Raw genomic sequence first — 17,131 nt, forward strand, 5'->3', positions numbered from 1 at the left:
TTTAATTCCCTCATCCAAGTCATTAATATATATTGTAAACAACTGGGGTCCCAGCACTGAGCCTTGCGGTACCCCACTAGTCACTGCCTGCCATTCTGAAAAGATCCCGTTTATTCCAACTCTTTGCTTCCTGTCTGCTAACCAATTCTCTATCCACATCAATTCCTCACCCCCAATACCGTGTGCTTTAAGTTTGCACACTAATCTCCTGTGTGGGACCTTGTCAAAAGCCTTTCGAAAATCCAAATATACCACATCCACTGGTTCTCCCTTATCCACTCTACTAGTTACATCCTCAAAAAATTCTATGAGATTCGTCAGACATGATTTTCCTTTCACAAATCCATGCTGACTTTGTCCGATGATTTCACCGCTTTCCAAATGTGCTGTTATCACATCTTTGATAACTGACTCCAGCAGTTTCCCCACCACTGACGTTAGGCTAACCGGTCTATAATTCCCCGGTTTCTCTCTCCCTCCTTTTTTAAAAAGTGGGGTTACATTAGCCACCCTCCAATCCTCAGGAACTAGTCCAGAATCTAACGAGTTTTGAAAAATTATCACTAATGCATCCACTATTTCTTGGGCTACTTCCTTAAGCACTCTGGGATGCAGACCATCTGGCCCTGGGGATTTATCTGCCTTTAATCCCTTCAATTTACCCAACACCACTTCCCTACTAACATGTATTTCGCTCAGTTCCTCCATCTCACTGGACCCTCTGTCCCCTACTATTTCTGGAAGATTATTTATGTCCTCCTTAGTGAAGACAGAACCAAAGTAATTATTCAATTGGTCTGCCATGTCCTTCCTCCCCATAATCAATTCACCTGTTTCTGTCTGTAGGGGACCTACATTTGTCTTTACCAGTCTTTTCCTTTTTACATATCTATAAAAGCTTTTACAGTCAGTTTTTATGTTCCCTGCCAGTTTTCTCTCATAATCTTTTTTCCCCTTCCTAATTAAGCCCTTTGTCCTCCTCTGCTGAACTCTGAATTTCTCCCAGTCCTCAGGTGAGCCACTTTTTCTGGCTAATTTGTATGTTTCTTCTTTGGAATTGATACTATCCCTAATTTCTCTTGTCAGCCACGGGTGCACTACCTTCCTTGATTTATTCTTTTGCCAAACTGGGATGAACAATTGTTGTAGTTCATCCATGCAATCTTTAAATGCTTGCTATTGCATATCCACCGTCAATCCTTTAAGTGTCATTTGCCAGTCTATCCTAGCTAATTCACGTCTCATACCTTCAAAGTTACCCCTCTTTAAGTTCAGAACCTTTGTTTCTGAATTAACTATGTCACTCTCCATCTTAATGAAGAATTCCACCATATTATGGTCACTCTTACCCAAGGGGCCTCTCACGACAAGATTGCTAATTAACCCTTCCTCATTGCTCAAAACCCAGTCTGGAATAACCTTCTCTTTGGTTTGGTTCCTCGACATGTTGGTTCAAAAAACCATCCCGCATACATTCCAAGAAATCCTCTTCCTCAGCACCTTTACCAATTTGGTTCACCCAATCTACATGTAGATTGAAGTCACCCATTATAACTGCTGTTCCTTTACTGCACACATTTCTAATTTCCTGTTTAATACCATCTCCAACCTCACTACTACAGTTAGGTGGCCTGTACACAACTCCCACCAGCGTTTTCTGCCCCTTAGTGTTACGCAGCTCTACCCATATCGATTCCACATCTTCCCGGCTTATGTCCTTCCTTTCTATTGCGTTAATCTCATCTTTAACCAGCAATGCCACCCCACCTCCTTTTCTTTCATGTCTATCCCTCCTGAATATTGAATATCCCTGAACGTTGAGCTCTCATCCTTGGTCACCCTGGAGCCATGTCTCTGTGATCCCAACTATATCATAATCATTAATAACAATCTGCACTTTCAATTCATCCACCTTGTTACAAATGCTCCTTGCATTGACACACAAAGCCTTCAGGCGCTCTTTTACAACTCTCTTAGCCCTTATACAATTATGTTGAAAAGTGGCCCTTTTTGATGCTTGCCCTGGATTTGTCGGCCTGCCACTTTTACTTTTCTCCTTACTACTTTTTGCTTCTACCCTCACTTTACACCCCTCTGTCTTTCTGCACTGGTTCCCATCCCCCTGTTGTGAACTAACCTTTAAAATACATCTTTATTAGAAACTTAACACCTTTGAAGGAAAGAAACAGTGTGTATATTTCTAACATTTCAACAGCCAAGGTTGTACATCTAAAAGCAGAATATTTCATTTTAACCCACAGTGAAACAAATCACAGCATCACATGGGAAATGGAGATGCAGCTCGATGATCTTCATCTGGTCAGGGAGAATAAGAAGGTGATAGAGAGGAGCTATAGGCAGGTGGTCACACTGGGGCCTGGGGAGACAGATAGGTGGGTAACAGTCAGGAGAGGGAAGGGCAAGAGTCAGATACCAGAGCGTACTCCTGTGGCTGTCCCCCTTAACAATAAGTACTCCTGTTTGAGTACTGTTGGGGATGACGGCCTACCTGGGGGAAGAAACAGTGGCCACGCCTCTGGCACAGAGTCTGGCCCTGTGGCTCAGAAGGGTAAGGAAAGGAAGAGGATGGCAGCAGAGATAAGGGACTCTATAGTTAGGGGGTCAGACAGGCAATTCTGTGGACGCAGGAAAGAAACATGGATGGTAGTTTACCTCCCAGGTGCTAGATTCCAGGATGTTTCTGATCGTGTCCAAGATATCCTGAAGTGGGAAGAACAGCCAGAGATCGTGGTACATATTGGTACCAACGATATAGGTAGGAAAACGGAGGAGGTCCTGAAAACAGACTACAGGGATTTAGGAAGGAAGTTGAGAAGCAGAACCTCAAAGGTAGTAATCTCAGGATTACTGCCTGTGCCACGTGACAGTGAGTATAGGAATAGAATGAGGTGGAGGATAAATGCGTGGCTGAGAGATTGGTGCAGGAGGCAGGGATTCAGATTTCTGGATCATTGGGACCTCATTTGGGGCAGGTGTGACATGTACAAGAAGGACAGGTTGCACTTGAATCCCAGGGAGACCAATATCCTGGCAGGGAGGTTTGCTAAGGCTATTGGGGAGAGCTTAAACTAGAAATGCTGGGGGGTGGGAACCAAACTGAAGAGACAGAGGAAGAGGCAGTTGGCCCAGGAATAGAGAAAGCTTGGAGACAGTGCAAGAGGGAGGATAGGCAGGTGATAGAGAAGGGACGCGCTCAGACTGATGGTTTGAGATGTGTCTATTTTAATGCAAGGAGTATTATGAACAAAGCAGATGAGAGAGCATGGACCAGTACTTGGAGCTATGATATTGTGGCCATTACAGAGACTTGGATGGCTCAGGGGCAGGAATGGTTACTTCAAGTGCCAGGCTTTAGACGTTTCAGAAAGGACATGGAGGGAGGTAAAAGAGGTGGGGGCATGGCACTGTTGATCACAGATAGTGTTACGGTTGCAGAAAAGGAGGACGACAGGGAGGGATTGTCTTCTGAGACTCTGTGGGTGGAAGTTAGGAACAGGAAGGGGTCAATAACTCTACTGGGTGTTTATTATAGACCACCCAATAATAACAGGGATACAGAGGAGCAAATAAGGAGACAGATTCTGGAAAGGTGTAATAATAACAGGGTTGTCGTGGTGGGAGATTTTAATTTCCCAAATATCAATCGGCATCTCCCTAGAGCAAGGGGTTTAGATGGGGTGGAATTTGTTACGTGTGTTCAGGAAGGTTTCTTGACACAATATATAGATAAGCCTACAAGAGAACAGACTGTACTTGATCTGGTATTGGGAAATGAACCTGGTCAGGTGTCAGGTCTCTAAGTGGGAGAGCATTTTGGAGATAGTGCTCACAATTCTGTCTCCTTTACCACAGCACTGGAGAGGGATTTGAACAGACAAGTTAGGAAAGCATGTAATTGGAATTAGGGGAAATATGAGGCTATCAGGCAGGAACTCGGAAGCATGAATTGGGAACAGATGTTCTCAGGAAAATGTATGGCAGAAATGTGGCAAATGTTCAGGGGATACTTGTGTGGAGTTCTGCATAGGTACGTTCCAATGAGACAGGGAAAGGATGGTAGGGTACAGGAACCATGATGTACAAAGGCTGCTGTAAATCTAGTCAAGAAGAAAAGAAAAGCTTATGAAAGGTTCAAAAAAACTAAGTAATGATAAAGATCTAGGAGATTAAAAGACTAGCAGGAAGGAACTTAAGAATGAAATTAGGAAAGCCAGAAGGGGCCATGAGAAGGCCTTGGCAGACAGCATTAAGGAAAACCCCAATGCATTCTACAAGTATGTGAAGATCAAGATGATAAACCATGACAGGATAGGACCAAACAAGTGTGACAGTGGAAAAGTGTAAATGGAACTGGAGGAGATAGCAGAGGTACTTAATAAATACTTTGTTTCAGTATTTACTACAGAAAAGGATCTTGGCGAGTTTAGGGATGACTTACAGCGGACTGAAAAGCTTGCGCATGTAGATATTAAGAAAGAGGGATGTGCTGGAGCTTTTGGAAAGCATCAAGTTGGATAAGTCACCGGGACCAGACGAGATGTACCTGAGCTACTGTGGGAGGCGACGGAGGAGATTGCTGAGCCTCTGGCGATGACCTTTGCATCATCAATGGGGACGGGAGAAGTTCCAGAAGACTAGAGGGTTGCGGATGCTGTCTCCTTATTCAAGAAAGGGAGAAGATATAGCCCAGGATATTACAGGCCAGTGAGTCTTACTTCAGTGGTTGGTAAGTTGATGGAGAAGATCCTGAGAAGCAGGATTTATGAACATTTGGAGAAGCATAATATGATTACGAATAGTCAACATGGCTTTGTCAAAGGCAGGTTGTGCCTTATGAGCTTGATTGAATATTTTGAGGATATGACTAAACACATTGCTGAAGGTAGAGCAGTAAATGTAGTGTACATGGATTTCAGCAAGGCATTTGTTAAGGTACTCCATTGCAAGGCTTATTGAGAAAGTAAGGAGGCATGGGATCCAAGGGGACATTGCTTTCTGGATCCAGAGCTGGCTTGCCCACAGAAGGCAAAGAGTGGTTGTAGACAGGTCATATTCTGCATGGAGATCGGTGACCAGTGGTGTGATTCAGGGATCTGTTCTGGGATCCCTATACTTCCTGATTTTTATAAATGACCTGTATGAGGAAGTGGAGGGATGGGTTAGTAAATTTGCTGATGACACAAAGATTGGGGGTGTTGTGGATAGCGTGAAGGGCTGTCAGAGGTTACAACGGGACATTGATAGGATGCAAAACTGGGCTGAGAAGTGGCAGATGGAGCTCAACCCAGATAAGTGTGAAGTTGTTCATTTTGGTAGGTCAAATAAAATGGCAGAATATAGTACTAATGGTAAGACTCCTGGTAGTGTGGAAAATCAGAGGGATCTTGGGGTCCGAGTCCATTGGACACTCAAAGCTGCTGCGCAGGTTGACTCTGTGGTTAAGAAGGCATACAAGCATTGGTCTTCATCAATCGTGGGGTTGAGTTGAGGAGCTGAGAAATAATGTTGCAGCTATACATGACCCTGGTCAGACCCCATTTGGAGTACTGTGCTCAGTTCTGGTTACCTCACTACAGTTAGGATGTGGAAACTATAGCATGGGTGCAGAGGAGATTTACAAGGATGTTGCCTGGATTGGGGAGCATGCCTTATGAGAATAGATTGAGTGAAGTCGGCCTATTCTCCTTGGAGCGACTGAGGATGAGAGGTGACCTGATAGAGGTGCATAAGATGATGAGAGGCATTGATCGTGTGGATAGTCAGCAGCCTTTTTCCCAGGGCTGAAATGGCTAGCACAAGAGGACAGTTTTAAGGTGCTTGGAAGTAAGTACAGAGGACATATCAGGAGTAATTCTTTTTTTAAAAACGCAGAGCATGGTGAGTGCGTGGAATGAGCTGCCAACAATGCTGGTGGAGGCGGATACGATAGGGTCTTTTAAGAGACTCCTGGATAGGTAAATGGAGCTTAGATTAGATTATGAGGACACAGTCCTCGTTTATTGTTATTTATAAACGCATGCATTAAAAAATGATACAACGTTCCTCCAGAATGATATCACAAGGAAACACAGGACAAACCAAGACTAAAACTGACAAAACCACATAATTATAACATATAGTTATAACAGTTCAAAGCAATACCATAATTTGATAAAGAGCAGACCATGGGCACGGTAAAAAAAAGTCTCAAAGTCCTGACAGACTCATCATCTCATTCAGGCAGCAGAAGGGAGGAACTCTTCCTGCCATGAACCTCCAAGCGCCGCCAACTTGCTGATGCAGCACCATTGGAAGCACCCGAGTGCAGTAGACTCTGAGTCCATCTGAAAACTTCGAGCCTCCGACACAGCCTCTCCGAGCACCATCCTCTGCCGAGCGCTTCGACCCCGCTCCGGCTGCTGAGCAACAAGCAAAGCTGAGGACTCGGGGCCTTCTCCTCCGGACATTCTGGATCACACAGTAGCAGCAGTAGCGAAGCAGGCATTTCAGAAATTTCACCAGATGTTCCTCAGTGCTCTCACGTCCGTCTCCATCAAATCAGGATTGTGCACGGCACCCTACTTGACAAATAACAGACATCACCACTGGAATAGCTACTGCGAGCTGCGTCACGCCACCATCTTCTCCTCCCGCCGTAAAATAGAGGGCTATGGGTAACCCTAGGTAATTTCTCAGGTAAGGACATGTTCGGCACAGCTGTGTGGGCCGAAGGGCCTGTATTGAGCTGTAGGTAAAACCACTACTGTATCTTAAATGTTTTATCGTCAAGAGTCAACTGCAGATTACTGTCATTAGAGCAATTATTACCATATAAAAATTACAGCACGGAAACAGGCCACCTCGGCCCTTCTAGTCCGTGCTGAACTCTTACTCTCACCTAGTCCCACCAACCTGCACTCAGCCCATAACCCTCCATTCCTTTCCGGTCCATATAGCTGTCCCATTTAACTTTAAATGACAACATTGAACGTGCCTCAACAACTTCTGCTGGAAGCTTGTTCCACGCAGCTACCACTCTCTGAGTAAAGACGTTCCCCGCCATGTTACCCCAACTTTTGCCCTTTAACTCTCAATTCATGTCCTCTTGTTTGAATCTCCCCCACTCTCAATGGAAAAAGCCTATCCACGTCAACTCTATCTATCCCCCTCATAATTTTAAATACCTCTATCAAATCCCCCCTCAACCTTCTACGCTCCAAAGAATAAAGACCCAACTTGTTCAACCTTTCTCTGTAACTTAGGTGATGAAACCCAGGTAACATTATAGTAAATTTTCTCTGGACTCTCTCTATTTTGTTGACATCTTTCCTATAATTCAGTGACCAAAACTGTACACAATACTCCAAATTTGGCCTTACCAATGCCTTGTGCAATTTCAACATTACATCCCAACTCCTATACTCAATGTTCTGATTTATAAAGGCCAGCAAACCAAAAGCTTACTTCACCACCCTATCCACATGAGATTCCACCTTCAGGGAACTATGCACCATTATTCCTAGATCCCTCTGTTCTACTGCATTCCTCAATGCCCTACCATTTACCATGTATGTCCTGTTTTTTAGTTACCAATTGTTTAGTTATCAATTAGGAAAGATTTTTTTCATTGCCTTCATATTTCAAAGCTTGCTGGTCAGAGAGCTTAATAAGCACAAGGCAGTTTCCAGAAAGATCTCTTTGCTCTCTTACATAGAGCAGTTTGTACATAATGGAATTGTAAAAAATGCTCAACAGTGACACTTCAAGTTAAATTACTACAGCCTCTAAACTTATATTCAACACACCCAGTTATACACCCTAACAATGGGCCTTGTAAATCACTGTCTAACAATGCAAAGGCAATTTCAATGGTCGCTCAACCACCTCACATCTGTCTTTCATCTGTGGTAATATAACTGACTAAGCAGTTCTTGTGTACACACAAATACCAAGGTGGAAACTTACTTTTAGTATAGCCATTAATACTGAATTCCATTTTTATTCTGCTATCAAAGTGCTTGGTTTTTTATATGAGGCCTCAAAACATTGGGATGCTTCACTTTTCCATATTAAAGTAATTAAACACTGCAAATCTTTGCAAGAAAATGAATAACCATGAGTAGAAACAGTAAAGGACACAAAGGGATGCCCAGCTTGAAGAAATTACATACAGGATTAACCTTGCCAAAAGAATCTTCTATCAAATTTGTCACTTTATACAGGATTTGATTCACTTGCATCTGTGCCAAAAATCCACCCATTCCTTTGGGATCTTCTCAAATCCTTTTGAGTTCTGATTTATAAACCCAAACATATACTTCTGTCAACTGCCAAATCACCATACACAAAATAAAACCAAGCAGCAAACAAGTGTGTTTTATGGGTAATCTTTTATCTATCCATTCAGAAAAATGAAAAGCTTATACAATTGCCACATAGCTTTTGTTTTGGTACCTCCCTAATGTGAATGCTTTGATGAAAGATTTTTACTTGGTAGCGAACCCAAAATTAATCCTCAGCTAACGATGTGCATGATGCATGGGACATGTCTTCTCCTATACCTCTAATTCCCATCAGGCCTTTGGTGAGTGCATGGATTTAATGTTTTTCTATGCAAAACACGTTTGGCCACACTAGACATAGAACAGACAACGTTTACGTCTGGACATTTCAGAAGATCATGTCGTGATATCATGACAAGTGAATTATAAAAGTTGTGTTTATCATTCAATCTGCATCTTTGAAATGCACTTAAAAGTTCAGAAGGTCCTTCTATAATCAAGTTACAAATAAATTGAAAAGCCCACAATATGATAAAAGCATAGAACTATCTTCATATTCCATTACCAACAAAAAGTAATAAAGTGTGGCTCATAAAACAATGAACAACAGCTGCAAGAGAGTATTATCACAAGAAACTCCCATAGATATGTCAGTCACGTCATGTTAACTGCAAAAAAGCTTTCCAATAGCACATAAATGTTCACATTCGCACAACTATCCAGAAATTCAAAGCATGTGTAATACAAGCAATCAAGTCCTTGTCAAATGCAGCAGAAGGAAGCAGCAATTGGATTTGGATTGAAAGGAAAGACAACAACTGGGCTGCAAGATGAAGACAGGAGGGTATGGAACTGAGGGGGGTGTATCTGGAACGCCAGGTAGCACCGTTGAGCCCTCTGGAGACGTCAAAGAAGGAGGGTGCCCTGCTGATGACTCCGATGATGTACCTACCCTCCCTCCTTGTCCACACTCCAAACCCACTGCCAACATCGAGAGTGCTGCTTACCATAGGGATTGAAACATCAAGTCCTAGTAGCTCCACATCTACTGGTCTATTTCAAATTACTCACTGAAAAATGTTCAAGTGATTGCACTGTTCAGCCATAAGAATAGTTAGGTACTTGAAGAAAGGTTGAGCTTCTTTCCCACTGCTTTCAGACATTTTGACGAATCGCCTCATTCAATCAGTGATGCAAGTCTACCTCTCTCAGTGATTCCATTATTGACATTTTAGTATTTCCATTGACACTACTTCATTACAACTGTTGCACCATTCTGCTGTTTGGCACACATAATAATGTATTTATTATTAGCTTGCATATGGTTTACTCTGAGAGTTTTATGCAAAGTAAGGAATTTCATTGCACCCTTGTGTATATGACAAAATAATCTAATCAAAAAGTATAAACTCCATGAGATTCCCATTATGTCTCACATATATTCAACTTGTTAAAATAAATGCAAGCAATTCCAATCCATTTTCTGCATGACAAACAGATGGAGTAGGCCAATCAGTTCTTCCAGGCTGCTCTGCCATTCAGCCAGACAATGGCTGAATGGCTCTTCCAATCTTGGCCTCAACATCACTTTGTTTCCCACAAATCCCATTCACTTCTTAAATTTAATTATCTGACAGTCTCCATCCTGAATATATTTAAAGAGTCACCTCCAGTTTTCCGGATAGAGAATTCCAAAGCTTCACGACAGTCAGCAAGCAAATCTCCAGTTTAAATCTCCTTGTTCTGAAATGATGTCCCAAGTACCAGGAGAAACATTTTCTCACCCTTTTAATCACACTCAGAATCTAATAGATTTCAATAAGATCATCTGTCATTCTTCCATACTCCAAATGAACAGAGGCTCACTCTGATCAAACTATCTTCATCGCGGATTGAAGTGAGCAACCTTCACCACAATTTCACAAGCACATCCTTCCTTAAACATGGAGACCAAAACTCCATTCAGTATATCAGGTCTTATACCAAGTCTGTGACCCTGTAAGTTTGCATCTAAACATCCTTTCTTTTATACTCCAAAGTCCTGCAATAAAGGCAAATGTTTTATTACTTCCTAATTACTTGCTGTACTGGCATGATAACCTTTGGTGCTTCACATATTAAGACTCCCAAATCCCTTTCTACTATAACACATTGTAGCCTCATTCCATTTAAGTAACAATTTGCCTTTTCAGTAGATTCCATATTTTCTCCTTTTTGGGTTCTTAAAGTAGCCATTTCATTATTTGAATTCACAAGCTTTGGACATTACCTACAATCTTCTACAAATCTATCAAAGCATTCCATAATCTTTTCGGATTCTAACAGTGAGCCTTTCAGACTTTCCTATGTGTAAATTATTCATTCTGTTCTTTACAGCTGAAACATCCAAACTTTACTGCTTTAAAACACACTTATCGCAAGTTATCCCCTACAGCATCAGGACACTGATTGGATTAGGTGATTGAACAGGGAGACTTCCACATACCTAAAGGTAACTGGACAGAATGTCTATCACATTTCCTCATTGCCTCCCTACCTGGCATTTCCTCTAATTGAGAAAACCACCAGGACTATGCTTCACGTCCCGTTTCCCAACAAATTTTGAATTTAATTCCTCTGTCCATTTGAGCCAGAGTTTGGTCACCACTGAATTAAAGACTTGAATAGCTTTCTTATCTTACAGTCACCTGTGTCACATTAAGTCGCATCATCCATACACCACTAAATTTCACATCATCCATACTCCAGGAATGAAAGGGTTACTGTATGAGGAATATCTGGCAGCTCTTGGGCTGTATTCCCTGGAGTTAAGGAGAATGAGGGGGGGATCTCACAGAAACATACTGCATGTTAAAAGGCCTGAACAGATTAGCTTTGGCAAAGTTATTTCCCATGGTAGGGGATTCCAGGACTTCAGGATTGAAGGACGTCCTTTTAGAACTGAGATGCGGAGAAATTACTTTAGTCGGGGTGGAAAATCTGTGGAATTTGTTGCCACAAGCAGCTGTGGAGGCCAAGTCATTGGGTGTATTTAAGGCAGAGATAGATAGGTTCTTGATTAGCCAGGGTATCAAAGGGTATGGGGTGAAAGCAGGGGAGGGGGGATGACTGGAAGAATTGGATCAGCCCATGATTGAATGGCGGAGCAGACTTGATGGGCCGAATGGCCTGCTTCTGCTCCTATATCTTATGTTCTTATTTTTAAAATCACCTTAGCTTCCTATTTCCCAACACTAAATATGAAGTCCATCCTCAGTACCACAAAATTCTTGATTTACACTATACCTTATACCATATAAGTTTAGTCTTTTGATTCCGCATTTTTCTGTGCCTCTCCTCCTCTAACTCCACCACCAAAATGTAAATATCTTCAATTGTTACCCCCTTTTCTTAAAATCAATAAAGAACCTATTTTCCACTCCATCTTTGAAAAATCATATCTAAGCATATCCATTCAATCATATTTTTGGCTGTTCTCCACATCTTTCTTTCCCTGATGCAACATTTTCCTCCTTTAATCCTGTCAAGATCTCAATGGAAATACACTAATTGCAAATGCAATTATTTTGTTCCTGTTGCATTATTTTTCATTGAAACTTTAAACACTAACATACCTCCTTTTGGGGATGGTGACTCATGTCCACCAATCACAATATGTATACCTTTCTCTTCAAGTTTCATTTGCCATTTTCCAATAATATTCATTGAACCATCCTGTAATAAATTATAAAAACAGCTCAGTAAAATGTTTTTATTTGACACAGATACAAAATATTACTTGATTTGGCAGGTTTAAAACAGCACAAGAGAGAAATCCGTGAGTGATGGTGTTGCACGGCAGATTGATTACTAGTGTTTGCTCTCTAAACCAGGGCAGTTGTTATACTAGGTCTGAGGAGCTGTTATGTATTCTGTTAAATTTACAATGTAACATTAAACTAAAAATAATTAAGTAATGGTTAAGTAAACAAATGTATTATATGGCAGGTCAGGTTTCTATCTGAACTGCAGCAAGCTGAATGCTCTGAACAGTGAGATGTCCTGAGCAGAAGTTGCATAGAAGACTACACAAAACATGCAAGGGTACACATATCAGTGAAAATTGAACAGAATAGGCCGCCTTTCTCTTCAGCTAAGACTGTAAAGTGACCTGATAAGATATTGTTAAAATGCTGAAGGAAATTGATAAGAGGATGTACAGAAAACATTTCTACTTGTGGTGAAGGCCACACTCGAGGATATAAAACATAGACACCAAGAAATTCAATGTGGAATTTAGAAGAATCTTCTTTACTCACAGAGTCGCAAGAATGTGCAACAAGGAGTGGTTGAAAGAATAGTTTTAGGTATAAAGAGGAAGCTGGAGAAACACAAGAGGAAGGAGGAAACAGAGGGCTGTGCTGATAGCTTTAGGCGAGGAAAGACAGGATGCTTGGGCACGGCATAAAATCTGTGTGGCCTGATGGCGCATATTTCATTAGCCAATAAATCATAAACATGATCAGCTTAACGTATCCTATGCATGTTTTGAAGAGAAAGAAACAGGTATGTCACCACCCATCCTTACAATCTCCAATACACCTGAAACTACAGTCACTTCCGTGCACAGAAGATCAGTCTTCTAGAAGGTGAAACCACAGAAAGCATCAGGCCAGATGGTGTCCCTGGCCATATTCTCTATGCACCAGCTGGCAGGAGTATTTGCAGACATTTTTAACCTCGTCCTGCTTCAGGCTATGGTTCCCTCCTACTAAAAGAAGACCACTATCATCCCGGTACCCAAATAAACAAGATAAAGTGCTTTAATGACTGCTATTCAATGGCTCTGACATCTACAAATGAAGTGCTTTGAAAAACTGGTCATAGCATGCATCAACTCTAGCCTCTCAAACAACATTGACACGCTGCAGTTTGCCTACCACTGAAACAGGTCTACAGTGGATGCCATTTCCTTGGCCCTACACTCATCTCTGGAGCATCTGGACAGTAAGGACATCTATATCAGACTATTGTTTATTGACTATTGTTCTGCCCTCAATACTGTTACTCCAGGCAAATCCATCACCAAATGCTGGATCATGGGAGTCAGTGCCTCCCTCAGTAAATGGATCCTTGACTTCTGGACTAACAGACCACAATCAGTAAGGGTAAACAGCAATGCCTACGCCACAATTATGATAAACACAGCTGGCCCTCAAGGCTGCATCCTCAGCTCCCTATACACCCATGAGTGTGCAGCCACACTCCACCCTAACTCCATCTACAAGTTTGCACTCAATATCACCAGAATGAGCCTCATCCGAAATAACGATGAGTCAGAAGACAGGAAGGAGATAAAGAGAGCTTAGTGATATGGTGTTATGACAACAATATTTCTCTCAATGATAATTGAAGAGCTGGTCATTGACCAGAAAGGGAGGAAGTGAACATGCTCCTGTCTATATCAATGATGTTGAGATGGAGAGGATAGGGAGCTTCAAGTTTCTAAGTGTATACATCATTAACGGCCTACCCTGGTCCAATCACAGCCAGCAAAAGCTCACTAACACCTCTACTTCCTCAAGAGGCTAAATAAATTTGGCCTGCACCACTACCAATTACCACTTTTTATCAATACCCCCATAGAAAGCGTTCTGACCGGACACACAACAACTTGGTACGGCAACTGCTCTGCACGTGACCATAAGAAATTGCAGAGTTGTGGACACAGGTCAGCACATCACTGAAACCAGCTATGGACTATCTGTACTTCTTGCTGCCTCAGTAAAGTGGCCACTGTAAACAAAGGCCTCATCCATCTCAGACATTCTCTCTGCTCCTCTCTCATTGGGCAGTAGTTACAAAAGCTCAAAAGCACATACCACAAGGTTCAAGGACAGCTTTAACCCCACTGCAGTATTAGAATGGACCTCTTGTATGATACGATGGCCACTTCCCCGACCTCATAATCTACCTCATTATGATCTTGCATTTTATCATTTAAAATTTGCACTTTTTCCGATAGATTTACACTTTATTCTGCATTATTATTGTTTCAGCTCATTCTATGTTGATGCACTGTGTAATGATTTGATCTGTATGAACTGTATGCAAGACAAGACTTTTCACTGTATCTTGGTCGATGTGACAAAATTAAACCAATAACAATAGTAACTGATGTAAAAATGGAGAGACGGGTTCCTCAGAGGAATGCTGGGGAATCTCAGTATCACCGGATTCCAGACCTGGACTGGACATGCACGACAGAGTGGAGAGACAGATACCCTAACAGGTCAGACAAATCTGGGCCTTACTTACCTGATGTGGCTAAATACAGACAGCTCCACAAAGAACAACAGCAACGGCCAAATCAATTTTGCCCACTAACTCTATTTCTCTCTCTACAATGTGGGCTGCCCAGCTGAGTATTTGCAGAAATTTCTGTTGTTTATGCCCATTTCATAGTTTAAGGGCTTGATTAAGTAAAGGCATTTCGAAGTTGAAAGAAGTGTCAGCTAAAAGACAGGCATCAATGGTCGAGCAATGCTGGAGCATTGCTCCATTGCCTTAAGGAGTCTGAAGGACATCCCAGGGCTCTTACCCTGAACTTGTAGCACTGTTTCATTCTTGTTTGGCAGGTTATTTGCTTGCTTTGCAGGCTCCCTTAAAACAGAGGCAATCATGTCCTGGTAATCCCCTCCCTGCAGCAGAAAGCAGACCGCCAGGCTCCCATACACAAAGACCATGTCTCCTGGGATCACTGCTCTTTACCAGGTTCTCCACATTCCTGAGGTGCACTCTCCCACCCCACACACATAACTGCAACATTCAACCAGTCAGTAGCAATATTGCGTGGTTACATGGAGTTAATAAGGCACATGCTCTCACAACACCTAAAAAGTTGTATTCTGTTATTGAAAAATATATTCAGTTTAACCCAGAGTAGATTACAATTATACTCATTTCTTGGAGCTACAACACATTGGGAAATTCATTCCCTCAGGGATTTTTAACCCAAAGTACATTTTTTCTGCTTAGCTTCAAACTCCTCCAATAGCATTAACAGTACTGCAAAGGAAGTTTATGTGTTAGTGAGGTTTTCCCATCTTCATGATCTCCAATTTTTCTTAACATTATTTACTCATAGAGAGGTACCTTTTTCTAATCAAAATTTCCCCCAAAATTGTACTTTTTTAAAGGTTCAGCATTCACTGCTTTCTTCGCCCTCCCTAAGCTCTCTGGCCTTCTAGATGTGTCTCCACTGCTTTTCCAGGAAGATCACAATCACCATCACTCTTGGCTCTTGCTATCAGCATCATTCTTGTAATAAAAACTGAACATTCAGGAGCAGATCAGATGCTATCTGTGGAGAGCAAAACAGTTAACAGAGGATCTTCAACCCATTACATTAAATTAGTTTCCCTTTTCACTTGCTGTATGCTTGCAGCATTTTTTAACCTTTATTTCATAACTGCACAATTTTCTTTCCTGGCTGTTTTTACTGATGCATTAGAGAATTTGTCAAAACCTCCTTCCCAAGGAAAGAAGAATTCATTCACTTTCCTCAGGCCACACGAGTAAGATTAAGCTGGAGCATTTGCAATCTCCCTCACAGTTCAGGCAATCATGTCCAAGTGACCTCCAACATGGAGCACCTGGTACATATCCAAGGCTCCTGCGCACAAAGAACATGTCTCCTGTGGCCACAGTTCTTCACTATGCTATCTGCATTCCTAAGTGTCCTTGGGTGCAATCTCCCATCTTTGCAGCATCCAATCATTAAGCTGCAATATTCTGCTTTACTTTAAAGAGAATAGATTCTACTTGATCTATCTTCAAGAGCTGGTAACAAAAGTGTGTTTTATTATTATTATTAATAACAGTTTTTTTCTCATTTGCACAGTTTGCTTTCTTTTGCACATTGGCTGCTAGGCCATCTATGAGTGCAGTTTTCCAATGATTCTATTATATTTCTTTGTTCTTCTGTGAATGCCCACAAGAAATGAATCTCAGGGTAGTATATGTTGACATATACGCACATCGATAATAAATTTACTTCGAATTTTGTGACAAATGTAACTTGCAGCACGGCATTACATGTGAAAATGTATAGCGCAGCTGAGCGAGTCTCACAATGAAGCACTAGCTCCTTAGGTTACAGTCAACAGCAGCATTTGCTGGCCCACATCACTAATGTAATGGCAAAAAAAATAAAGGCTGACTCCACACCATAAGCACAAGAGATTCTGCAGATGCTGGAAATCTGAGCAACACACGCAAAATGCTGGAGGAATTCTGGAAGTCAGACAGCATCCATGAGGGGTCTTGATGAAGGGTCTCAGCCCGAAATGTCAAGTGCTTTTCCCCTTCCACAGATGCTGCCTGACTTGCTGAGATCCTCCAACATTTTGAGCGTGTTGACCTACCATCATGCCCTATATGTCCAGATAAACACACAAAGATGATCCAACAACTATTCTCATTTCCAGGCACTCTAGGATATGTCAATAACAGTTTAAGAAATAACTAATAGACCTTGGAGTATTAATGCATCAATTAGTGATTCCTATTGTTTGGACATCTATTGTTTAATTTTATATGTATCATATGGTTCACTATATGTAATGTATGTCCTGTCTGAACTGGATCTCTATCAATTCTGTTTTTCATTCAGCTGAAATTCAAACTACAATGTTATGTGATTGATTACCAATCTACATGTAACAGACCAAATGTTGAAACTATTAAGTATCCGACCATTAATCAATTTCTTACTTTCACGGGTTTGTAAAGTTACTTCCCATTTCTACCATCCCCTCAACCCTCACTAACCCAGTAACTCACTATAACTATCTGATTCAAAAGCCAAT

At 41.6% G+C, this 17,131-nt stretch overlaps 1 protein-coding gene across 1 annotated transcript in view; it reads right to left on the minus strand.

The window, feature by feature from the left end:
- Positions 1 to 17,131, minus strand: part of b3gntl1 (UDP-GlcNAc:betaGal beta-1,3-N-acetylglucosaminyltransferase-like 1) — a 374,862-nt gene that overhangs the window by 345,997 nt on the left and 11,734 nt on the right. Inside the window, exon 3 of the mRNA XM_063030766.1 lies at positions 11,897 to 11,996. Within this exon, the coding sequence (XP_062886836.1) occupies positions 11,897 to 11,996 (100 nt within the window). The remainder of the gene's footprint in view (positions 1 to 11,896; positions 11,997 to 17,131) is intronic.

Source organism: Mobula hypostoma, chromosome 22, assembly GCF_963921235.1.
Source record: "Mobula hypostoma chromosome 22, sMobHyp1.1, whole genome shotgun sequence".
In the NCBI taxonomy this organism is placed as follows: domain Eukaryota; kingdom Metazoa; phylum Chordata; class Chondrichthyes; order Myliobatiformes; family Myliobatidae; genus Mobula; species Mobula hypostoma.